The sequence below is a fragment of the Polistes dominula genome, unplaced genomic scaffold (genome assembly GCF_049000335.1).
Source record: "Polistes dominula isolate Pdom_NZ unplaced genomic scaffold, Pdom_raw_medaka contig_77, whole genome shotgun sequence".
Lineage (NCBI taxonomy): Eukaryota > Metazoa > Arthropoda > Insecta > Hymenoptera > Vespidae > Polistes > Polistes dominula.
The window spans coordinates 9,398,113-9,421,938 of NW_028301152.1; the positions used below are offsets into that span (position 1 = coordinate 9,398,113).

Here is a 23,826-nt window from a genome sequence, read left to right on the forward strand (position 1 = left end):
TCATACTCTCTGTTCATTCTTTGCCACGCGATGTTTCTGGCGGCTGAATAAAGAGGGAAGAGATAGAAGGGAGGGGTTAGGGGGTGAGGGTTAAAAAAAAAAGAAAAGAAAAAGAGATCGACTGCTTTGCGATACGCGTCTGCCGCGAATCCCCGAGCGCAGATTAAGTCTGCTCCCCCTTAAATATTCATCCCCTTGGAAAACTTGATAAAAATAAAGAAAAAGGGCTCCGTCTCGAGACCGACCAGTTTTCTTTTGCCCTTTTTATGATTAGCAGTTCGAAACACTCTATGGGTATTTGAGATATGTCATCGAAGGTGATGGTACTCTCGACCACTGCAACACTTGGACAAACAATTTTTTTTGTTTTCCTTTATTCATCCATTCAACGAAATATTACACAATTTGAAAGAAATATTTTTGTACTCTTATAAAGGATAAATTTAATAACTTATTTTATATAATAGAACAACTTTTATATTTTTGACAAATTTGATAATACTTTACAGTGTCTTCCTTGAGTTTTGTCTACTGAGAACAAAAAAAAATCAAAGTGTGCGATAAAATTAACGAAGCTTGGCTTAATATCGAGAATCCTTTAACCGATTCTAAGCCTCTTAAGTGTTTCCAAGCTTCTTAAGCCGGACAAAGAGACGTTTTCTCTTTTTTTTTCTGCTGTTCGGAGAGAAGAGATCCTTCTATGGAGGTCCTTCTTCTCGAGGGTGCCACGAGAGATGCCCCTGATAATTGAATCAAACGATTTATTCTCCCGATTAAAAATGATAGAGCGGCTAAGGAGGTTTCCGGTTACAAAGCTGCTTTTTTCCTTCCCCAAGGTTTTGGTACTCTAACGAAAGAGAGAGAAAGAATTAAAAAAAAGCATGCAAATAGTAAGGAAGGGGTTCTCACGAAAGGGCGGCGATGTAAAGTATGCCAGTGGATGATGAAATGCGATCTCAAGGACGATTTCGAAGGTACTACTTTCGTCGAGTTTGTTAGTTAAACGATAGGAAACTTGTTACTTGTTCGCATAACTCCAAAACTTTCTATATATATATATAATATTATAAAATATATGAAATATAATATATAATTATAAAATATAATAAAATATAATATAATAAAAATAATAAAAATTAAATATAATAAAATATAATTAAAAAAATATATAATATATATTATAATAAATATACAATATTTTATTATTTTAAAATATATATATATATATATAATTTAATTTATAATATTTTATTATATATATTTTTTTTAAATAAAATAAAATGAAATAAGAATAAAAAGAAGAAGAAGAAACTTAGGGAGGGGTGGAGGGAGGAAAAAGAATAACTTTGAAATTACTCACGAAGACGACGGCAGTGGACGCGTGTGGTTTATAGTAGGAAATCGAATTGAAATGTGCTCGTCACTTCTTCCTACGTTTGGAATCGTTCGAAACGGAAACGCGGGCTACCCCAACCGACAAACGGATGGCAGATTGATTTCGTTGGTAGGATGTCTATCTTCCCTCCTTGTTCGTTTTACTTCGAAACGTGGTGTGGGATGCTTGCGTTCGATTTCATCTTAGGTTATTAATAATATCTAGAGAGCTTAGTAGTATTTCCGAGTTGGTAGAAGAAGAAGTGGGCGAAGAAGACTTCGAGATTCGGGGAAGCGTAAGAGGAAATGGAAGGTCTCTCTTTTCATTTCTGTATCACCCGAACGAATGAGCGAACGAACGAACGAAAGACCGAACGAACGAACTCGCTGGTTGCGTCAGGGTTGTAGGGGGGGCCACAGATGGAAATACCCGATTTATATGCAAATTCCATATTTGTCGTTGCGAAAGGTGGCAGCCTCCAAGCATCCTCCTCCTCTCCACCTCTTCCTCATTCCGTCCCGGCGAAAGAACTCGCAGCAGCCAGATTCGTGCGTCTGCCCTTTTAAAAAGGGGTGGTTACCACCTCCCAAGTTAATGTCTTTCAAAATAGCAAAGAAAAATAATACATTAACGCGTATTACGTGTCTCAGTATAGGTAATAGTAACCTATCATACACAAATAATTAAGAAACGTGAAGTTTTGACTCGTGTCAAGAATTAATACTATGCCCCATAGAAAGAAAGAGAGAAAAAAAGAGAGACTTTTCTTAATCAAAGTTCTTTCGATTGGTTAAAGCAAAAAAAAAATGGTCACTAAAGTCCCGATTGGATGGACTGAGCCGTCACCAGACCGTCATTACTCTCTCTTTTATCCAAGGGCCTTGTTGGTTACTAATAGCAACTGCCATCTATAAAATCTCGTTAACGTCAGAATATGGATTTTCTTTCAAGGGTGCATGAGGCAGCAAATTATCGAGCGTCCTTTCTTCTACCCTCGTGGCTCCGTGATATCGTTAATAAACTCGACGCCCATCTACTCCCACCAACCCCACCCACCCCTTCTCTCCTCTCCGACAACTCTCCCCCGTCTAATCACACCCGCGTTTCACCTCCTTTCCCTTTTACTTTTTTTCTTCCTTTCTTCTTCTTCTTCTTCTTCTTCTTTGCGTTTTCCCTTTTTTTTCTTTATCGTAACCTCCTCCACCTCCTCCTCCACCTCCTCATCGCAGCATCCATGCGACACCTGCATATTTGATGCGCCATGTAAACGGCCAACCTCCACTGAATAAACACGCGCCACCTCATGCATTATTAATCCATGAACGGAAGATTAAAAATCAGACTGTGAGATCGTCGTACCAACCTAGAGACTTTGACTTGGTCCAAGTTCCTTGAAGAAAAGAGGTGTCCGTGATAGAACATAAAAAAGGAAAAAAGAAAACGCAAGCAACGAGGAAAAAGACTACAACGTTACAAACGCGATGCTTTTCTTTTGATGCGAGTAAAAATGGGGTGGGGGTTTGGAATGGGAGGGGATGACGCGTGTACAGAGAATGCATGGGAAAAGAACAAAATCGTCGGTAGATTTTCTTTAGGTTTTTTTCTCGTTGTTTTTTTCCCAAAGTTGAAGAATTAAAATTCTTCCGCATCGACGAACAACTCTCTCTTCTCTCGGCACAGCAGCAGACGGCAGAAACGGCGTAGTTCGACTTTTGTATTCTTTGGAAAGAAAACCCGCGAGAAGAATTTCTTCGAGATAAGCGATTCGTGGAAAAAAAAGGTAGAGGTTCACAGGAGAGAAGAGGAGAGGAGAGGGTGGGAAGCTTTTGGAGCTCGCGTAGCCAAGGTGCTCCAAAGAGAAAGAGAGAGAAATTCGAGAGGGAATGAGAAAAAGGGCACCGTCGGGACATTGCGGGAAAAATGATTATACGAAGTTGAAAAAACTTTGCTACGAATGAGAGAGAAGGTAAGAGGAAAAGAGAGAGAACGAAATGTCACGAATACGCAGCCATTTATCGTCGCGCTTCAGCTTGAAGTCGTAGGGTTAACGGCTGAGCACCGTGTTCCTTTTTCTTTAACCAAACTTTTCGCATAATTTTTCGAAGGTGAAAGGGACGAACTGATTTTTTCCAAAATTCACCGACAGTTAAAATATTAATGATATGTCTCATCTCTTTAAATCTATAATTTTCTTATTAACGCATCAAATAATAAGAAATACAAATGTAAAATAATTAGAACATTAAATTACGATAATATTCTACTTTCATACATATATTATAAATTTAAAATAATATAAATATAAATAATTTAAATACTAAAAAATTGTCAAATTTTAATTTATAATTATAATATAATCAAAAAATAATTTAAAAATTAATTTTTTACTTATAGATACATTTTATTTTAATTAAATTATGTAACTATAATAATATTGATTTAATAATTTATTTCTGTTCTATTGGATTGAAATAAAATATAGATAAAAATTAAAATATAATTAATTTTAAAATTACATAGAAAAAAATTTTTAATAACTAAAAATATATTTATTATACAGCATACATTTTTTGTTTAATAAAATAAGAAGAATATTTTGTTAATATATGTATGAAGTAAATAGTTACTGTAAAGTTCATTAATATATTTATATTAAATTTTATTTATCCATAAACACGTATATATACAATAGTTTATTAGAGAAAAAAAGTTTTGACATATTTATATTCGATCGAAAGTATAGATCTAGAATATGCATGGAGGGTGGAGGAGGGGTTAAAGGGAAGAAGCAATTTCCTCTCAAACGAATTTTCTCAACAACACGTTCTTTTGCTTCAAGAGAAACGAAGACTAATTCCATGACATTTTTCAACTAAAGTTATCGCGGTAATCTCAATCTCGTACGTTCGCGTTCTCTTCTCATGTATTCCTAAGGGATTACTAAGATCCGTTAAGCTTAGTCGTCTTATGTCTTACGACAGGTTACATCTGTTCTCGTGAAATCGAATGCGTTGAAAAGAACCAATCACTTTTCATCGTGATTGCTTTATTTATATTTCTACCAATCATCAGATTTTTCTTTTTATGCTCTTTTATTTTTTTTTACTTTTCTCTATACTTTTTTCTTTTTTTTTTCCTTTCCCCTTTCATCGTTCTTCCGTCCTTTTTAAGAAAGTCAAAATGGGAACAGCGGGACGAGACAAGGGTGATAAATTATCGCTTGTCAACGCTTCGACTTGCATTCATTTGTATGGCGTTAGCAGTGTCGCGACGTCATTCCTCATTTTCTTCTTCAGCATGCGATACATCTTTCTTCTTTTGAAAAAGAAGAAAATTGGGACGAAATCACGCGTTAACTTCCGATCGTAAGCAAAACGTCTTAGCTATCGTTCTATCTTTCTTTTACCTTATGGGACTATTATAGGTCCTCTCTTTTGATTTGATGGATTTTAAAGGAAATTCAAATTCTCAGTCGTATTCGTTATACTTGTGCTTTCCTAATCAATCCAAAGTGAAAACTTTCGAAGGAAATTAACTATCGTACAGTACAAGATTCGCTTTAAATCGTAGAAAAGGAAATGCGAAAGCGTAAATTGCAATTCGAACGAATACGAAGGTTCAAATATATGACACTCGAGAGGAGGACCCTCCTTCCTCTCTTACCTTACTCCAACAGCTAAAATAACTCTCGAAAAGGCGAAGAATAAGGGACGCGGAGTATTTAGAAATCGAGGTATACTGGGTAACCCTCACAGTGCCGGACGGTGGTCTCGTCGGAGATAATAGGACCTCGGAAAGTTTTCGAGTTTGCAACTTTCTCCTCTCAACGCAATCTCTTCCAGCCTCTTTTTTTTTCTTTTCTTTTTTTCCTGCCTCTGTTCTTCTTATTCTTTTTTGTCTTCTTCTTCTTTTTCTTCTTCTTTTACTTTCCTTCTCTTCCCTCCGTTAACGCAGGACGACGAGAAATCCAGGAGGACCATTTCCATCTCCTTGCCAACCTCTATCTTCTCTTTCACCCCACCCCAGACTTTTACTTATATAACACACACGTATCTTTCTCTCACCACAGTCACAGTTTAGGGTGAATACAAACGTGGTTGGGCCGAAACCACGATCGGCAAGACTTTTTTTCCCCGTTTACGTCTCTGTTGCATAGTAAACGACGGTAAGCACTAACTATAAGATATACGACTACAGATACTGTTGCTAGAATGAGAGATTTGTGGTTGAGTTCGACAACTCGTTTCTTCAACTGAGAGAACTTGCTACTATTACTACTACTACTACTACTAGTACAGCCCTTAGGCAGCCAGTTGCTTTCAGGTGAAGATTACGTTTTGACGTCTGATAGATTCATGGTTATAGGAATCAGAGTGGTTCCTATTACATCAGAAAACCGAAGTCAGATGCCGATAGCCTCGGGTGAATCGACGTAAATCAAGTCTACCACTGACTACTTTGACATACTGTTTTTCTTCACTACTACTATGAATATATATGTATATATATTTTCCTTGTATTTTTTTTCTTTCGTTATTCTTTCGATAACTTGAAATTTGAATTTTTTATTCGAGTTCGATCGAGAATATTTGAGTGATATTCAAACACATTCCCTTACAAAAATCATTTTTTCCTTCCCACATTCTATCTTTTTTTTTCTTTTATGTAAAAACTATTTATTGGTAATGATTTTTTGTTGTTGTTGGAAATTACGTGAAAGTAAAGTAGCAATACGTTGATCAGTAGACGAAGATAAAAACATTGGCGTCCAACGCGACGAGACCCAGAGAAACCAAGACAAAGTATAAGTGGAGGGGGGTAGGATGGAATGGTTCAAAGAAGAAAGCAACGGATACGAGACCGGAGAGAGCTGAATCCTATTCCATTATCCCACAATGCAAGATGGGAAAAAGGTCACTTTTCCGTCGATCTTTTTTCCTTGTTTTGCACTTCTCTTACTCTCTCTCTCTCTCTCTCTCTCTCTGTCTCTCTCTCAGAAACAAGCAAGACGAGTGATGTCGTGATGTATTTAACTTTTAGAGTTATCGTATACAGGCTCTCCAATGTTTTTCTTTTACTTGCAAACTTCTAACAAATAAACATGTTTATAAAAAAGAAAGATTAAAAAAAATATTGGTTTGTTATTTTCAAGTGAATTCGAGCTTAACGAAGAATTCACGTATGACTTATAAAACAATTATCAACTTTGGTGATTCGTAGGTAGTGAAAAACCCTCTCAATTTTCTTTTTGCTAGAAAAATCAATGACAGAATTTTCCCTGGAAATTTTTAGGTTCTTTAAAACTTTAAGGAAAGAAATTAAAAAAGAAAAAGGTTGAACACGAGTTCTATGGTTTTTCGTATCATCAATGATTTTTCAATCAAATAGAAATTTCTTTGATAAAAATCAATATAGGTACCTGTGTATTAAATTCTTTTAATGAAATTTGGTTAATCGTGAATAATCAAAATATCGAGATTATCATTCATCATCGATCAATGGATGCGTATGAGATGATGCTAAATCAATTTTTCACACGCAAAAAGAAAAAAAAACAACTTTCATTCTCACAGTTTCACTTGAGTAAAAATTTCTTTCCATGAAACGCCGGTACGTTCTCTCGTACTTTGTTTGACGTTGACGAAGTAGATCGGTTCAAGGGAATGGGAAACGCCGCTAATGTCGCGACCAAGTGTCATCGTGCACCCTTCAAAAGCATCAAGACTTCGAAGGAAACTAGTAGGAAGAGGAAAGGTGTCTCCGTGTGTGTGTGTATACGTGTCTTTATATATATGTAAAGGATAGGTAGCGGAAGGGTGGTATGAACACCGGGAAATATATCGTCGTTGCTCGGAAAACCTTGGCAAGGAACGGAAGGTTGATGGCTTGAGGACAGGTTGGTTATCTTTTGCCTGTAGGTGCAACGTGGTAACCGGCATTAGATGAGAGGAGAGACGAGCTTACAACCTACAAGAAAGACAACCTTCTATCTCGAAAGTGTTCTTAGGTGAATCTCGTCTTTCCTTTCCAGACACAAACGCTCACCCGATAAGAACTTTGCGTAATCCTTAGTTACAGTAAGAGTAAGGAATAAAAAAAAAAGAAAAAAGCAAACTTTAATTTTATGAACAAGGTAACTTAGTACAATATTGTACATTATTGCAGAAACATCTTTTGGTAAGAGTTTAACCAAAATCTAAAATAATGTGAAAAAGTTCATTTTTATTGTAAGATTTTGTTATTTGAGAAAGATCCTGATGCAGGTCTTGGACAAAGAACGACTCGAATTCGTTTGTTTTCTTGTCCCAAAGGGTGGGCAGATCGGTTAACAGAGCCAGGGACTCCCCGGACTATATTCTACCCCTCAAATACGAAACCAATCGCAACACCTAGGATGGCTGAAAGGAACGATTCAGTGGCAATAATAGGAGTTGGAGAGGAGAGGAGAACTCGGTTGGGATGGCAGGGTAAAGAAGTGGAATGGGAAACGGATGATAGTCGTTGGTACGGTCCAAGAATCGACATAGAAAGGGTGGGAGGAGGGTATATACTAGGATAGTCGTTCAAGGAAGAAGGACCGAACATCGTCCTGGCCTCACCGGGACATCCTTCCTTTTATTGGCCATAAAAGCAATAATGCGATGCCATACGATACGCGTGCCGACGCTGAAGTACGACAAAACGATACAAATGCGTGGATCCTGGTCCCTTCCTTCCTTCCTTCCTGTCCTGTCCTCCTACTCTTCTTTCATCTTCCGTCCACTTCGCGAAGTGTCCCTCTTCGCGACAAATATATATATATATATATCTTTTTTTCTAGTGTACAATAAAGATCTTACTTGATTTCGGTATGTACCACCGATTTTTATTACCTTGTAAAACGATTGTTAATTTAACCTTCGAGTATATCAAAAAAGTAAACTTTTCGTTTGCTAGTAAATTAACTTCGAGTATTACTAGAATTGAACTATCCTGGTTATATTCTTTATTGACCCTTACCAACGTCGTTTGTCGCCGTACGTTAACTGGCAATATCTGAGAGTGGAAAATAGCATGAGAACGTTCTTTTCAAATTTTCTCTCTCTATCCCTCCTCTCTCTCTTTTTCTTCTCATTCTATCTTTTGAGAAGGAAGCGAGAGAAGGGTGAAGAAATTAAGAATGCCGGCTGAAACGATAATCGTTCCGGGGTTCGTTCTCGGCGACTTGCGAGGAAGCTCATTTCGTGCCGTTTAAAAAACTCATGAAGCCGAAACAAAGGATGAGGCGCGAGAGGGCACCCCCGAGTGCACGTCGCTTTGGCATTAAACTGCTCTCCAAGAGGTAGGATGAGAATGCCGTAAAGAAAAAAAAAAAGAAAATATAAAAGAGAAAAAAAAGGTGAGGGTCTAAAGAAAAAGAAGAAGAAAAAAAAACACAAGATGAGGAAGAGCATCCTGATGACGTCTCAATTCCCTCCTAGTCGACGACTTAAAAAAGCCGAGGGAAAAGATCCTTATCGGAGATCCTTTCGTCTCGGTCATCCTAATTCAGTTACATCCATCCCTTTAGGATGGGGCTTATTTACGAGTGCAACATTGACTAAACTAGCTTTCTTCTTGCTTTCTAAATATCTTATGCAATTTTAATTTCATTTAAAAATAAAATTTAAATATACAGTTAATAAGGTTATTTTAACGTTTATGTTAAATTTAAATTAAAGAAAAAATTAAAGAAAAATATTATTAGTAACCCTTAGAGTGCTATGGACGCATATACGTGTTCGTTAATATTATAAGTATAATTAATACAAAGATAATAATTTAATTTGTATTTTTTTTATTGTAATTTTTTAAATTTATTTATTGTAATAATTAAATATTGATAATAATACAAAAAATTTTAATTAAAAGTATTCACCATTCAAAGGGTTAATATATAAATGCAAACACACACACATTTAAAAATAATTATAGCAATATTTTAATGATTTTATTTATTAATAAAATGAAATAATCGTGTTTTATCGACAACACCAATTCTTTTCGTTTACTCGAAACTCGTGTTAGATTTCACACGGAATGGTCTTTGTGTTAAGACGTTACCCTACTCCGAAGACATCTCAATGTCCAAAGGGCCGGTAAACAGAGAGGAGGACACTTTGAGCTGAGATTACAAGCCGCTTGAATCCTCTTTTCCTTGCCCTATAGTTCCACCTTCTTTCTTCACCTTAGCAGACCTCTTCACATATCATGCGGCACCCTTTTTAGACACGTGTTCTTCTAGACGGTATTCCAGAGACCCGTTACTTTCTTATACCCTTTTTTTCTTTACTCCTTCTCCCTTTTTTTTTCTTCTATATCTATCGTTGTTCCTTTCGTTTCCACGCACGGCAAAACACCGTCATATAAGGCACCAGTAAACTAAGACTAGCTCGTTTCTTTTATACGCGGTAGGGTGAACGTCATATACATTTAAAACGGGAATACGATTACATACACCCCCCTCCCTCCCTACTACCATCAAATCGAGGGGAAAGAAATTTTTCTTTTGCTTCTGGATTTATCGACGGAAATGTGTACCATTACTGCGAAATCTTACGAGACTTAAAAGAAACGGAAAAGACGAGACGACATATAAAAACTCTTCGTCTCAAAAGTATATAAATAAGTACATACGTATATATATATATATATATTATATATCATATTTTTTATTTCTTTTTCTATGTGTCGTGTTGCAATTTTGTATTCTATCGATTATATATTCCACATTTAATTATCGATTATACTAGGTTTCTTTGTTCTTAAATACAAACTTAATTTTTAAGGATTTTACACGTAACAATTATTATATTATTTAAATGGTTGGTACATAATTATTGTCTTTCTTTACACCTCGTAGATAATTTTTTCCTGCCACGTCTTTTCTTCTAAGCTTCTTCTATCCTATTTCTAGCATATGCTCTCCCTAGCATCTATTACACGCGTATCTATTTTAATCTATTTTCCTATTATTATCTACCTCTGTAACAATTTCTGCAAACTATTCTCTGTTACTACAACGATGTAGGGTACTTGAGCAAATAGTTTGTTAAAGTGAATAGATAATAATGAACATATATTTAACTTAGAATAAAACATTGTAAAAAAATATTATTTAGTTGCTATATTAGGTAAAATTTAAATCAATGATATAAAAAGTAATGTTATGCATATATAATATGAAAGTATAAATGACAAATAACTAAATAGGAGTGTGTACTGTTAACTGAAAACACCGAGTATATGTTCGGAACACCATCCTCTTCGAAATTCACCTTCAGACTGGTACGTTGTCCTCTATCAAAATTCTTATATTAAATGTTGTTACCACGACCTTTCGAACGTTACGCCTGTGTAAAACGGTAATAATATTCCTAATAAAGAGTATTTAACATTATAACGTTCTGATATTAGTATTGTTTGCATTCTAATGTAATTATTTTATCACAATTGTGCAGTGATGACTAGTCATCAGTGATAACATACATAATTATCTTTACACACATGCTCAACGTTCGGAAAGTCATATAAGCAACATTAAATATAAGAATTTTGATAGAGGACAACGTGCCAGTTTGAAGGTGAATTTCGAAGAGGACGGTACTCCGAACGTATATTCCGTATATTTAAACATCGATACACATTCCTATCGATTAATTAACAATTATTTTAACATCTTAATACACTCTACTTATATTACAGGTATTTTTTACTCTCAAAGTTATCTTAGATTATTAAATTCATTGATTTTAATTAATTAACAATTATTTACGATACGTCGCATCGCTACTCTTTCTTCTTCCATAAATAAATTCATCTCGCGATAACTATCGATGTATATATGTTACATATACTTACACACATTTATATATACACACACATAAGCACTAATAATCTTTTCATGGTTTCATTTAACTGTTGATCCACTGTGAATTCTATTTAACTCTTTCTCACTCTCCTTACTTTTAAGTTTAATCATTTAATTACTCTGTTATTTAATTATATATGTAAAGTAAAATAGTGTAAAAAAAGAAATATTTAACATACATTACTTATACATAAAGATGTCATAATAACGATTTCTAGGGTAGATAAAGTTTCCTATCGTGATTCAACGATGCCTATAAAACGTACAATGATGCGAAAAATTGCGAGTTCTCCGTTTTTACGAGTAACACTTTGTGTAATTTTTGGTCGCGATAATGACATAAAATGTCATAGCGGTTTACGAGCGATTATCATCTTGAAATCTTTTTGTAGAACTATGTATATGTCCTTAAAGAAGCTATGATTTGGTGGTTGGAAAGTTCGACTGGAATTTAAAAAGTAATCGTGACACTGTCGTAAACCGACTAAATCGTCTCGTTTTCTTTCCTTTTCTTTTCTTTTATTCTATTTTCTTACTCTTACAGTAACAAAAATTGTAAGAGAAAAAAGAGAGAGGAAGAGAGAAAGAGATAGAATTCTTTAATTACTTTGTTATTAACTATCCAGCAAATGAAACTTTTCAAACCCTTTTTTCATTTCTTTTTTTCTTTCGCAAACGTAAACAATTTTATTATCGTCTAACTTTGAATATTATCGATTATTAAATCTAATAAAGATAAAAACTCATTTAAAGACAATAATAAGATATCGAGTGAGAAAATTTCCTTTCATACCTCATGTGCTAGCTCGCGCGCGCTCTCGCACTATAATTTATTTCACCCATGAATATCCGAAAAGGCGCCCTGAGTTTCCTCCTTGAAGACGAAGCCCGTTGTCTTTTAGTGCGAGTAGGCGTCACATGACCGGAACATTAAGACATTGTTCGCGATGATTTATAAGACGATTTGCATTCAGGCCCAGACCTCGTATATCAAATGTACACTACGAGTTTAAGCCTTACACCAATGTCTTTCCGATTCATTGCTTTTATGAATAGCCTTTAAAAATTTCATTGTTTACAGCACGAACTTCTTCAAAGAATCATTTCTTTCACCTATTTTCTTTTTTGTCTACATTTTCTTGGATTATATTTTTTAATTGACTTCAATCGAACCAATTTAAATGCATAATTGTAAAAACACTACTCTTGTAACATTGTTTTCTACAGAAATAATCTAGCAAGTCGAATCTTTCAGAGAATATAATTTAAAGTATAGCAACATGGAGATAGAAATTTTGAAGAAAATAAAAAAATATATTTAAAATAGTAAGAGAGTGCATTGCAAACACCAAGGACATCATACATATGTATAGATATACATATAAGCAAATATATACTCGTTCGAAACGCTCTCTCACACTGAGAATACAGCGGATCCCAAAAGTTTCGGAGCAGCGGGCTTTAACAAGGGTTACGAGGGAGACAGAGAAAGAGAAAGAGAAAGAGAAAGAGAGAAAGAGAGAAAGAGAGAAAGAGAGAAACAGAGAATGCTCGAAGAATATTAGCGTGGGCTTGTTTCAGACTCGACAGAGACACCATACCAACCATGTTCTTCTCGCATAACGCGTACGTACATCGTCGTCTACGAAGTCTAGCAACGAATACATACGCAACTAATACACACACACACATCTATAAATTCACGTGCGAACAAGCATCCTTTGCTAGAAGCTGAACAGCCACTGATGAACTTGAGTCATCGATCATCCAATTAGCCGAGCGATCAATCATCCTGCTGCCATCTGCCCCGAACCTGCAGAAGGCCCTCGAAGCGTTGGATGCTTACAAGGTCCAGTATCCTTCTAACGGAGTCGACGTGTTCGACCCTACCACGACGAGAATCCCTAATCAACCCTTTTCAACGTGTGCAGTTGCGGGTGTAACGTTATGCCTCACACCATAACGTTAACCGTCTCTTGCCGCGAGTCAGCTTTTTCCTATCGTTACGCCTTGAAATATAGTCTTTTAGTATTTCTTCTTCTTCTTCTTCTTCTTCTTCTTCTTTGATATTAGGGTCGAAGACGTCAATAACAGATGAATTATCCAAGACAACGAGTACGACGAGTATTAAGTTTGTAAAAAAACGTAATAACGATATTTTATATTTAAGAATCAAAAAAGATCTTTTTTATTTTACTTAGTTTTAATTAATTAGTTAAATTAATGAGAGTATCAGATTCTCATAAATGCTGATGTGTAAGGGAACGCGCATTTCACGAACATCAACGCGTATTAACGACTAGAGCACGATACACGAAATACGTCGAGCACGTCGAAATCACTGTCTTAAGTTTTCGTCTGGATACGATAATCTTACCGTCCGCCCCTTTAGTCTCGTTAGCAACGAGAAACGCTTTCTACCTCGATATACAGCTAGGAAGTAGTAACACATAAGCGAACATGTTACGCGATGGCAACGGGTTCGTCGATGTTTCGAACGAAGGGTTGCTCCAAAATGTTATATATATATATATATATATATATATATATATATATATATATATAACTCGATAGATCGGATAATAATGCGCGATATGATGCGTGAGTTGTTAATTCGCACGTCGCGTCCAATGCACACGAACCGAATTCTCCGCGATAGTATGCGCGATATTTCCCTTTTAGCGAGTTGCACGTATTCTTCGTCTTTCGATATTTCCACGTGAGTTAACGTCAATACCAAAAGGGAGAGAAAGAGAAAGAGAGAAAGAGAGACCCTTTTCCATGAAATTCTACACGATAGTATAAGAAGAATTTCTCAGCAAAATCAGTTGCACCGCCCACGCATTTGACCCTAAACCATTATCATTAGACCCTCTATTTGTTTCCACACGACGATTAAATCCAGAACTTTGGCTACGACGTGTCGTAAAAGTAATAGTTTTGTTTCGGTTTGGTTTTTTATTTCTTTAATTTTTTTTCAACGACAATCGGAAATAGTAGGTTTAGAAGTTTTGAATAATTTTCGTAAGGTTCATACTCGTTCGTTCGTTCATTCATTCGAAAGGAATTAGATTAGAATAAGATTAGATCTATCCCTTTTTGTTGAATACGTACTACGCGTAATTTATGCTGATGAACCTTTACATTACAAATTGGCTACTTCGACTACGTTTATTTAAAGGCAACGGTCGCTTAGGTTCCCCGCTTGATTATCGGTCGTACCTTTCCTACCTGCGTGAACTACGCCTGCGTAATTCTTCATCTTCATCTTCTTCTTCATCATCATCTTCTTCTTCTTCTTCTTCTTCTTCTTCTCGATTTATATCTATTTCCATAATTTCCTCTTAACTGATAATTCGCCGACGTCGACGCACCGTACCACAGCGTTCGTTCCTCCGCCCTTATCGTTTTCACCCTGTTTTCAGTCTGAGGCGTTATATTGCGTAGACCGAACCGAAATATGAACAATTACACGAAGTGGTTGCTAGCGCAGGTAGTTACGCTTTCCGTGTGTATGAACAAGGTTGTATCTCGTTATTCAGAGAATGAGATAAATCATTATTTAGAAACTTCACATAGGTAGGTACTTGATATTCAAAAGAAAGTTTCACGAAAATCAATTTAATTGATAATATTTCGAAGTACCTCAATTCTTATTCTTCTTTTTTTTCTTTTCATAAAAAAAAATCCCTGCTCATTTCAACCTATTTACATTGAAATCAGTTTGAATCTTTTCAATGAAGTATACTAGATATAAATCGTCGAAGGTCTTACGGATGACGGTACATTCTAGTTGTTATCGACCAATTGGAAAAGAACAAGTATAGTCGTTAGGAAAAAAATTGTTCTTATTGTGTCATTGAGAGTATGATTTTAATTCACGGTAAGAGAACTTTCCTACTTTATTTTTAGATATTTCCTTTCGTTAAACTCGAAGTACCTTTTAATAAGAAGCCTCATCACCCGTATGCGCCTAAGTACTTAAGTTCTTACACTTAAGAAAATATTTCCTAGTAAGAGAGAAAGAGTAGAAGAAGCAAGGACGAAAACGATGATGGTAGTGGTAGTGGTAGTGGTAGTGGTGTAACTAGTACAAACCATCTCTGGCTTGCTTCATGCTTCGAAAAGACAGCGAGGAAGGAAGACAGGGGTGGCTTGGGACCACCCGCCAAGTGCTAAGCCGATAGGCCGTGAATCTATGGGGGGTGAGTGTGAGAACGAAAACCTAAGTGTCGCTGGAAAACGTCTCTGTAATGCTCTTAGCGTCGTCACGCTGTTTTCCCGACACCTCTCCCTTTACCTTTTCTCTTTTCTCCTCTTAAAACGAGTAGTTGCTTCTCGCGCTGCAGGATAAATACGTGCCAGCATTGAAATTACGTTTTCCTCTCCACCCCTTCCCACTCCTTTCCTCTTGCCTTACGTTCACGTGATTTTTTTTTTTTTTGTAAGTTCAACGAACGAACAAAGTTCTTAAATAGTAAAATTTCAGTTTGATAATCATTCTAATTGGATAAGTTACTTTTCTCATTTCATCGATTTAACTTTTAAGGGTTATTTAGTACTATCAGTAATTCTTATTCTTCAAAGAAATGAACAGATTCGATAGAAGCGTATGCGGACTTCGACAAGGAAAACCCTAGACGAAAACTGGTGTTAGGTCCATGTCACTTGCGTGCCCCTGACAGCCAGCAATTAACAGTCCCGGACTTTCGCCTCTCTGATACGGCAACGTAACTATGGTTGAGTACGAGAATAGAGTGCCAGGCTAGGCACCCTGTTAAATAATTGTTCCCCCAATGCGTTGGTTAAGACAACGATTTGCCCAGAGCTTTCGTTCAACGACACCCCCTCTCTCTCTCTCTCTCTCTCTCTTTCTCTTTCTCTCTCTTTTCGTTTCTCACCCCCTGCAAAGGTCTAGCACGGTAGTCAATAACAGTCTTCCTTTTGGTCTGACTATGTTCCGATTATTTGAGATTTATTTCCACCCTCGTTTCTCGTCTTCGTAAATTTACTTTCGACAATTACCACCTTAAACAGAAACGTGTCTTTTTAAAACAAGAAAAAAAAGAACCAAAGAAAAAGATAATAAAATTCTATCGTAAAAAGATGTATTACTCTTTTTATTCTTAACTTATATCGAGAATGATCGAGTGAGAAAAATGAACCGATGTTTTATCCTTTTTCTCGTTCACATGGTCATTTCAATCTCGTTAACCTCCTTGTTGGTATATCGTTTGCATATAGAAGAGAATAAGAACGAAAGAAATGGGGATTGGCTAGGGGGTGGACTTTCAAAACTCTTACGCGCTATTTAACTTATCCATTTGAAAATCAAACACGTGAAACGATTAATTAGTAATTAACGCTGGCCGCTTGTAGTTGAAGGATGAAGAGGAAGAAGAAAGAACGAGAGAGAGAGAAAGAGAGAGAGAGAGAGCAAAAAGGGTGAAAAAAGAGATGAAAAGAGAAAGAGTGACGGAAAATGAAAAAGAAATAGAACGAATAAGAGAGAAATGGTGATCGTGTTCAAGTAGTGGTTTCACCATCTCAAAAAGGGGTAAGGGGGCTACTCCTTCGAAAGGCTTTAGTAGTAGGCGGATTGTACAAGAGCAAGAAAGTTTAAAGTTCGTACTTTAGTTCCGCTGTTAGCTTCTAATTAGTGGACAAATAGCAGCTAGTCCTGAGATACAGATGTACCATTGGTCTGTGGCCTGTGCCGAAGAAGAAGAAGAAGAAACTGAAGTTTAGGTTTGTCCGAGATAGTTCATCATCTTTCTCATTTCACCACTTTTCCATTGGTGGTACGTTTTTGCAGTAGAAAAGATACTTAACTATTTCCGTTTCATTAGCACGACCGTAATCCGACATTTTCTATAAATTAAAATCGGTACACATAATCTATTAGCAGTAACTTTTTGCTCGAGTAAAATTTTCAAATGAATTAATCCGTAAAATACAGCTTAAGCAAAGTTTTCATTTTCTGTATAATATAGTAGTTTGCGGGTAATTTATTTAGTGTTTCTCTATTCCCCTTCTCTCTCTCTCTCTCATTGCTTCCTAGATTACCTGTCGTTCCGTCGTCATATTGGCCATACTTGGTCGATATTGTGGAAAACGTTGGTGGTCTATGGACTATATTCCATGCGGACAACCTTTACTCACGAAATGACAAACGCACTCAAGTTGGAGGTTTTCCATAGAAAGAGAAAGAGAGAGAGAGAGAGAGAGAAAGAGAACGACATAGATCGGCTTCGAAGGTGAAGGTGCGAAAGGTAGAAGTGCGGTGAGGATGGGGCAAGGGGCATCGAGTTAAATCACCGTTGGTGTGAGGCTTTCAATATGCTTCGATGGTAGTTACAGTACCCTCTGGACCACTGCTACAGATCAGTTCAGTAAGGAGTCAAGATGAGAGCGAGAGAGAGATGAACTATCGTGTTGCGGTATCGGTCGCCTTGGTTATTTAGGAAACCATATCAAAGTTTGAGTTGGCTGCCTACCGGTGCTACTACGTACCTTTCCTATACTCCCTTGCTCTTGGACAATGAGGTCTCTCTTCCGGTCTCCTTGAGGTCGCCCTTGACATTCGTTATCGGACCAAATAACGGCAAACAACCCCACGAAATTGTGAATTGTTCTTTGAAGTATTCCGAGTAAAGGGTTATGTTTGCTCTTTAAAGTGCATTTCAATTACAATCAGATTCAAACGACTACGATAATAATTCTTGGATATTTTGTATGCCTTTTTTTATATGTGTTATATATATGTGCAATGTCACATTAGAAATTTGTAAAAGTTACTTTAACGAAGAGTAATCTCTTGTGACAGTGAGTAGCAGGCCAAAGAGAGGAGAACATTTTCCTACTTTCCACAAGACCCGTGTGCCTTCTTCTAGAAGGGTCGAGATTTAATTAAGGCGAGGCGACGGGTAGAAAGACGAGTCGCTATGTCATGTAAACTCGAACCATCCCCCTACCCTTCTTCTACTCTTTCCATCGTAGAGACACGAGTAGTAGTAGCTCAAAGATCTTCCACCTTCTTCTTCTTCTTCTTCTTCTTCTTCTTCTTCTTCTTCTTCTTCTTCTTCATCTTTGCCATTCGAGGAGTCCTATCGCAAAACTCACGAAATCGTAATCTATGCTTTGCTAGTTTAAATTTAAGATATATTTTTCATTCAAAGAAATAAAAAAAGAAGATATTTAGTTTAATATAATATGTTCTTTCAATATTTTTTCTTTCCTCGAATAATTTATAAAACATTTGGTTAGAAATCAGAAGAGATTCATACGTTGGAAAGTTTTGATCGTTGATCCCGTGTTTATCAAGTTTTGCTTTGAAACTAGATGGAATCGAAATAGCTTGAAGTAGCAGCAACAGCAACAGCAGTAGCAGCATCTGCAACCTTAGTCGCGGTTTTAGCGTCAATAATTCGCAAAGTCTGCGGAGGCAGCTTCTAACCGACTGATTTCACGCATCTGGCGTTTGGTGGTTAGTTTGGCTTAGTCCGTAGTCGTTTCCCTAGAGCGAGAAGGATAGTAAAAAGCAAGGAAAGGCTACTGATAGAGAGAGGAGTGAGGAGGAATGAAGCAAGAGGTAGGAAGAGTAGTAGCAAAGAGGGTGTGAGTGTGGACAGTCCCTGCTTCGACGGTGTGGTATTCCGTGATCAATATTCCTTACCCCCTTTGCCTTGGTTTAGCCCTCCTCCAGTTTGGTACGGGTACCCTTACCTCGTGAAAACCTTCCTTCCCCAGGCCAGCCCAGCGCTCCCGCTTCGTCCCCCCCCCCGTCGATGAGAACTCGGCAGAAACCCCTAAAACCCCTCTCGCACCCTTGTCTTAATTAGGAGTCTGAATCTGCGGCGGACACGCGTATAAGGGTAGGGAGCAGGAGGCCACGGCATTCGCCTCGGTAGCACTGGGCTAAGGGTATAAGGCCAGCCTGAACCCAGACGAGCCTCGTGTCCGAAACATTATTTCCAACTTTCCTACGATCACCACGACGTCATGCTCATCCGACGACCCTTTTTATTATTCCTCCAAAATAAACACATTTGCTGGCTCTCTACCTTACCCGTTTTCATCTGACAAGAAGAATGAAACCCCTAGTCCCTCTTTAAAAAGTAATTCTTCGAAATTGAAAGAAAAAGAAAAAGAAAAAGAAAAAGAAAAAGAAAAAGAAAAAGAAAAAGAAGAAGTCCGTTTTTATAGTTAAAGGACAATACTCGTAGTTTGTTCTGTTCTATACGCGTTCACGAGATTAGTTTTTCGTTTAATGTATATACCTTTGGTAAATCGAGATTCTACGTTAATTAGCTATCGTGGTGAGAGAAAATGGATCCGATCTCCAAGTTTTTAAATCGTCCATTTCCTTATCTCGCTCTATAGCTTCTTCTTTCATTCGACACACACACTCACACATATACGCGGATGGACGAACGCATACGTGCACAGACAGTTACATAAAGGAGCGCGTACCCGGCGGGCACCCTATCGAACTCGGTCCACTATACCTTAACGAACTACATTGAAAACTTCAACTTCACGCCAATTTACTTCCGCTAATTTCTTCCTTGCTCTCTGTGCAAAAGTCTCCTTTTCCCCCGCCATTTGGAGTTTCTCGTTTTCGTTGCAGTGGTAACCTTTCACGATTGAAGTTCGCCAGGGTTAGTAACGATCGATCTTTACGAATCTTTCTACGATCAATACTCTTTTAGGGTAGTTTTCTTCCTTTTGCAGAAGTACCAACGATGTAGACAAATTAGACAACGACGACAACGGCGATCGTAGTATCTTTGAGAAAAGGAAATTGAAGAAACGTAGAAAGGAATTAGAAAGAACGTTCGTTTTAAGGGGGTGTCCTTGCAAGAGTGTCCAAATAATTAATTATCCTAAAAACAAGTTTCGTGTTTCAAAAAAATATTCATATTTATTGTCCAATAATTTGACGCACATAAACTCATACATCGACGAACACATTCGTGTTCGTTCACTTCGTATTGGTGAACATATTTACATATAGGATATATACAGTAAGGAGTAGATAGGGGTAGCCGGCGGTGAGGTTGAACCAAAAGGATATTGGGGTTAGGCCATTCATTAGATTAGGAGAATTCGGTGGTACCCTATGGGGACGGAGACGGAAGGGAAAGAGGTTGTGGGTGGTGATGCTGTTGGCTTGGGTGCACGATCAAGCACCACCCAACGTGCATTAGCCTTCGTCAGAAAGCACCTAAGAGAGAGAAAAGGGTTAAAGGTCATTCTATAGTAGAGATAGGAAGATTATTCCTTTTTACAGACCTACCACGTTCGCGAGATAGAAACGTGCCTTACATTAGCAATCCTTCGTTAAGGTAATCGTTAAAGTACCATTGATTCAACTATTTAATGTTATTTTTCTCTTTTTCTTTTGTTACAGAGTCGTCCCTTGCAAGGCGGGACTATCCCCGCCAAATCATGAACAAGGTACGTATGTATTATAGTAAGTTTTAACAAATTTTTTTATTTTTCATTGTTATTTTTTGTTTTCCATTCACCATTATACCAGTCTAGAAGAAGAAGAAGAATTATTTTCGTTGTTGCTAGTGTACCAGTAATGTTGCAAAAGTGCAACAACGGTGAGATTACGTAACGTTGTTCTTGCGAATGTGTTGTTTATTCGTACGTATATATATATACGTGCAAAGTGTATATACCATATAGCTCGAACCTCATTTGTAAGCCCTTTATGCGCCGTCTGCCTTTTCTCATTATGCATTGCACATGAGAAAACTTGCTTGGAGTCTCTCTCTCTCTCTCTCTCTCTCTCTCTCTCTCTCTCTCTCCCTCCCACACCTCCCTCTCCCTTTCTTTATTCTCCACTTCTCTCACCGCTGGACTACCTTCGTTGCTCTCATTCTAGGGGGGTAGCAACCCCGTTTTCCCTACTACCTGCCACCTCATACCTCTCCGCACGTCGTTCCCGCGCCACGTTGTACCTTGACTTCTTTATAAACTTTTAATGACTGCAAAGCCTAATCGACGGAACGAACGAGCATGCTTGGCTTCGCAAAACTACCTTACAAAATCTACGTTATATCTCGATTTTTAATACTCGAGCAGTCAAGCGTCGTCGCTTCGACAAGACGTCCGGAGATGTTTCCTGGTAATCAAAACGTTGCTCTTTCGACATCTTCTTTTCCTTCATTTCGTTATAAACTTTTACAACGATGCAACTTTTATATACTATATATACATAGTATATACATATATCTATTTATAGATTTTATATAATGATCTGTCAATATTACGGAAATTATTTTTCGTTTCCACTTTTATTTTAATTATCATAATTAATTCTTTTTAATAATTATTTATACAAATAATTTAAAGTTTCAACTAATTAAATTTTAATATAATATGTTCATTTTTGTTACTAATGAAACGAATGAAAAATACAAATTTCAAGTACCTTATCTTAAGAATGAGGATGATGAATTAAAAAGAAAATTAAAGAGAAAGAAAATTGTATCAACGATACGTAATAAAATAAAAAGATATCAAGATGGAAAGACAAGAGCACGGTGGTACAGTTACCCTTTAGTCACCGTTTAAAAGTATTCCAACGTTGTTAAAGTGTTCCAGGTGCCGTTTACCAACGGGTACTCTTTCATAAAAAACCTTAATAAAAATCCCAATCTAAACAAGCTTAATTTACGTCCGTCACATAATTATCTACCCTGGAGGCACGACCTCCGCAGCTTTCACTCGAGCTCTTTCCCTTTTTACTCCTTCCTTCCTTTTTTTTCTTTTTTACCTTACTCTTTTCTCATTTTGGCGTTGGCAAGCCACTTCTGCCACGCGGTAACAGGAAAGAGTACTCGGTAAATGGGTAGTATTAAAGTAGTTGTAGTAGTAGTAGTAGTAGTAGTAGTAGTGGTAGTAGTAGTAGCTGAGGTGGAGAACGAAGGAAGTGCGTGGAGAGCCCTCTGAAAAATCTAAGAGGCTTAAAGCATTAAAAGGGTTATATAACATTCATTACCAACGGGTCAGCCTTTGTGAAATTTCCCTTGAAAGCAGCACCTCTCGGTGGACACCATCTTCTTGCCATTCCTCCCCACTCCTCATCTGAGCAAAAGGTTTCACGTTCTTTGTCTTTTCTGCATTTCCTCGTCTCTACTTTTCCCTATTTCGGGGAACATCCATCCAATCTTACGTTACTGAAGAAGAGGGGTGCTGGTAAGAGGTCACATGACCAAAGCTATCGTCCACTAAGGGTTAACGGTGTAAAGACTGTTAGAGAAGGGAGAGAAACAAAGAGAGAGAAAGGGAAAGGGTCTGTTTCTGATGAAGATGTCGCGCACGCCAGGGACCTAGGCGAGATTACTCGGGTTAGAACCCATGGACATTGGTCAGGGTACATGCTAATTGCTTTATTTGACATCGAGAAATAATGTACTGCTATATCGTCGTAGAGAAATCTCACGAGAAAAAGAGGTGGATGTTTTTTGTTGGTCATCTTGTTCCTGTTCGTATATTCTCGTTACGTCAGAAAATCCAGATGTTGGTTTGGTTTGTATCTCGTAAAAGGTATAAAACATAATATAACAAAATTGATTTCAAACCCTACTTTTTGATTTTTTCTTCTTTATATTCTTTAAGGATCGTCATGGAGTTTATTCGGGTTGATAAATATGATACCAAAAAAAAAGGAAAAGAAAGTATAGTCCACGAGCTTTGAAAATGTATTGTACTTAAGTTTCCTATCCTCTAAACGATTTCGATAGATCTTATAGGTCCTAGTACGTGATACGACTGGTTATGTATGAAAGATCGTGTTAGGCGCGTACCTAATAACCCTTAGTTGAATCAATAAACATTTCTTTGCGTTACATATGGCCAAATTTATATTCGAAATTGCGCATATCCATGGGATGGACGACGAGGGGCGAGTCAACGGGAATCAGGCACGCGTCTTTCTCGTAAATATGTTTTTGCCTATCGGAGTGTTCTCGAAATGCAAAGAAAAGAAGACTAGTGGAAGAGAAAGAGAGAGAGGAAATAGACGGCTGTGTGTTGGGGTCGATCCCGGGGTCGCCTGGGGTGCATTTCATCTTCGAGGGCGTCAGCTCGGAGACCGATCGACTATACGCTACGACGTATGATCATCCATCTTTTATCGAATCGTACGTGTGATGGCCACTCGGCTATTTCTTTTAACAACTTTTACTTAGACTCGAACTCTCAACGTTGATAACGTTGTTCATATGATGATAATAATAATAATTATTATTATACCACGTGTGAACTTAAGAATCCAACGATTAATATATAGTTGTCTTGTTGCTAAATTTGCTTTTTCCAACATCGAAAATATTACTTTCATGATGTTTAGTGATTTAAAGGGTAAGTTTAAATATTTTCGTGAAAGCGCATTAAAGGATTCATCTAACGTTGCATCACGTAGCTATTATTATAAAGCAAACTAGTTAAAACGATAATGAACTATTCCCTGGATATTCATAGCTTAAAGCAGATAGCTATACTGGGAATAGGATCATCCATCTCTTGTCAAATGGAAACTCGGTAG

The 23,826-nt window shown here is 37.2% G+C and overlaps 1 protein-coding gene across 1 annotated transcript in view; it reads left to right on the forward strand.

Moving 5' to 3' along the window:
- The window catches only part of LOC107065938 (uncharacterized), a 275,793-nt gene that overhangs the window by 199,970 nt on the left and 51,997 nt on the right, over positions 1 to 23,826 (forward strand). The window contains 1 exon segment of the mRNA XM_089178425.1: positions 20,677 to 20,723. Coding sequence (XP_089034551.1) covers positions 20,677 to 20,723 — 47 coding nt within the window.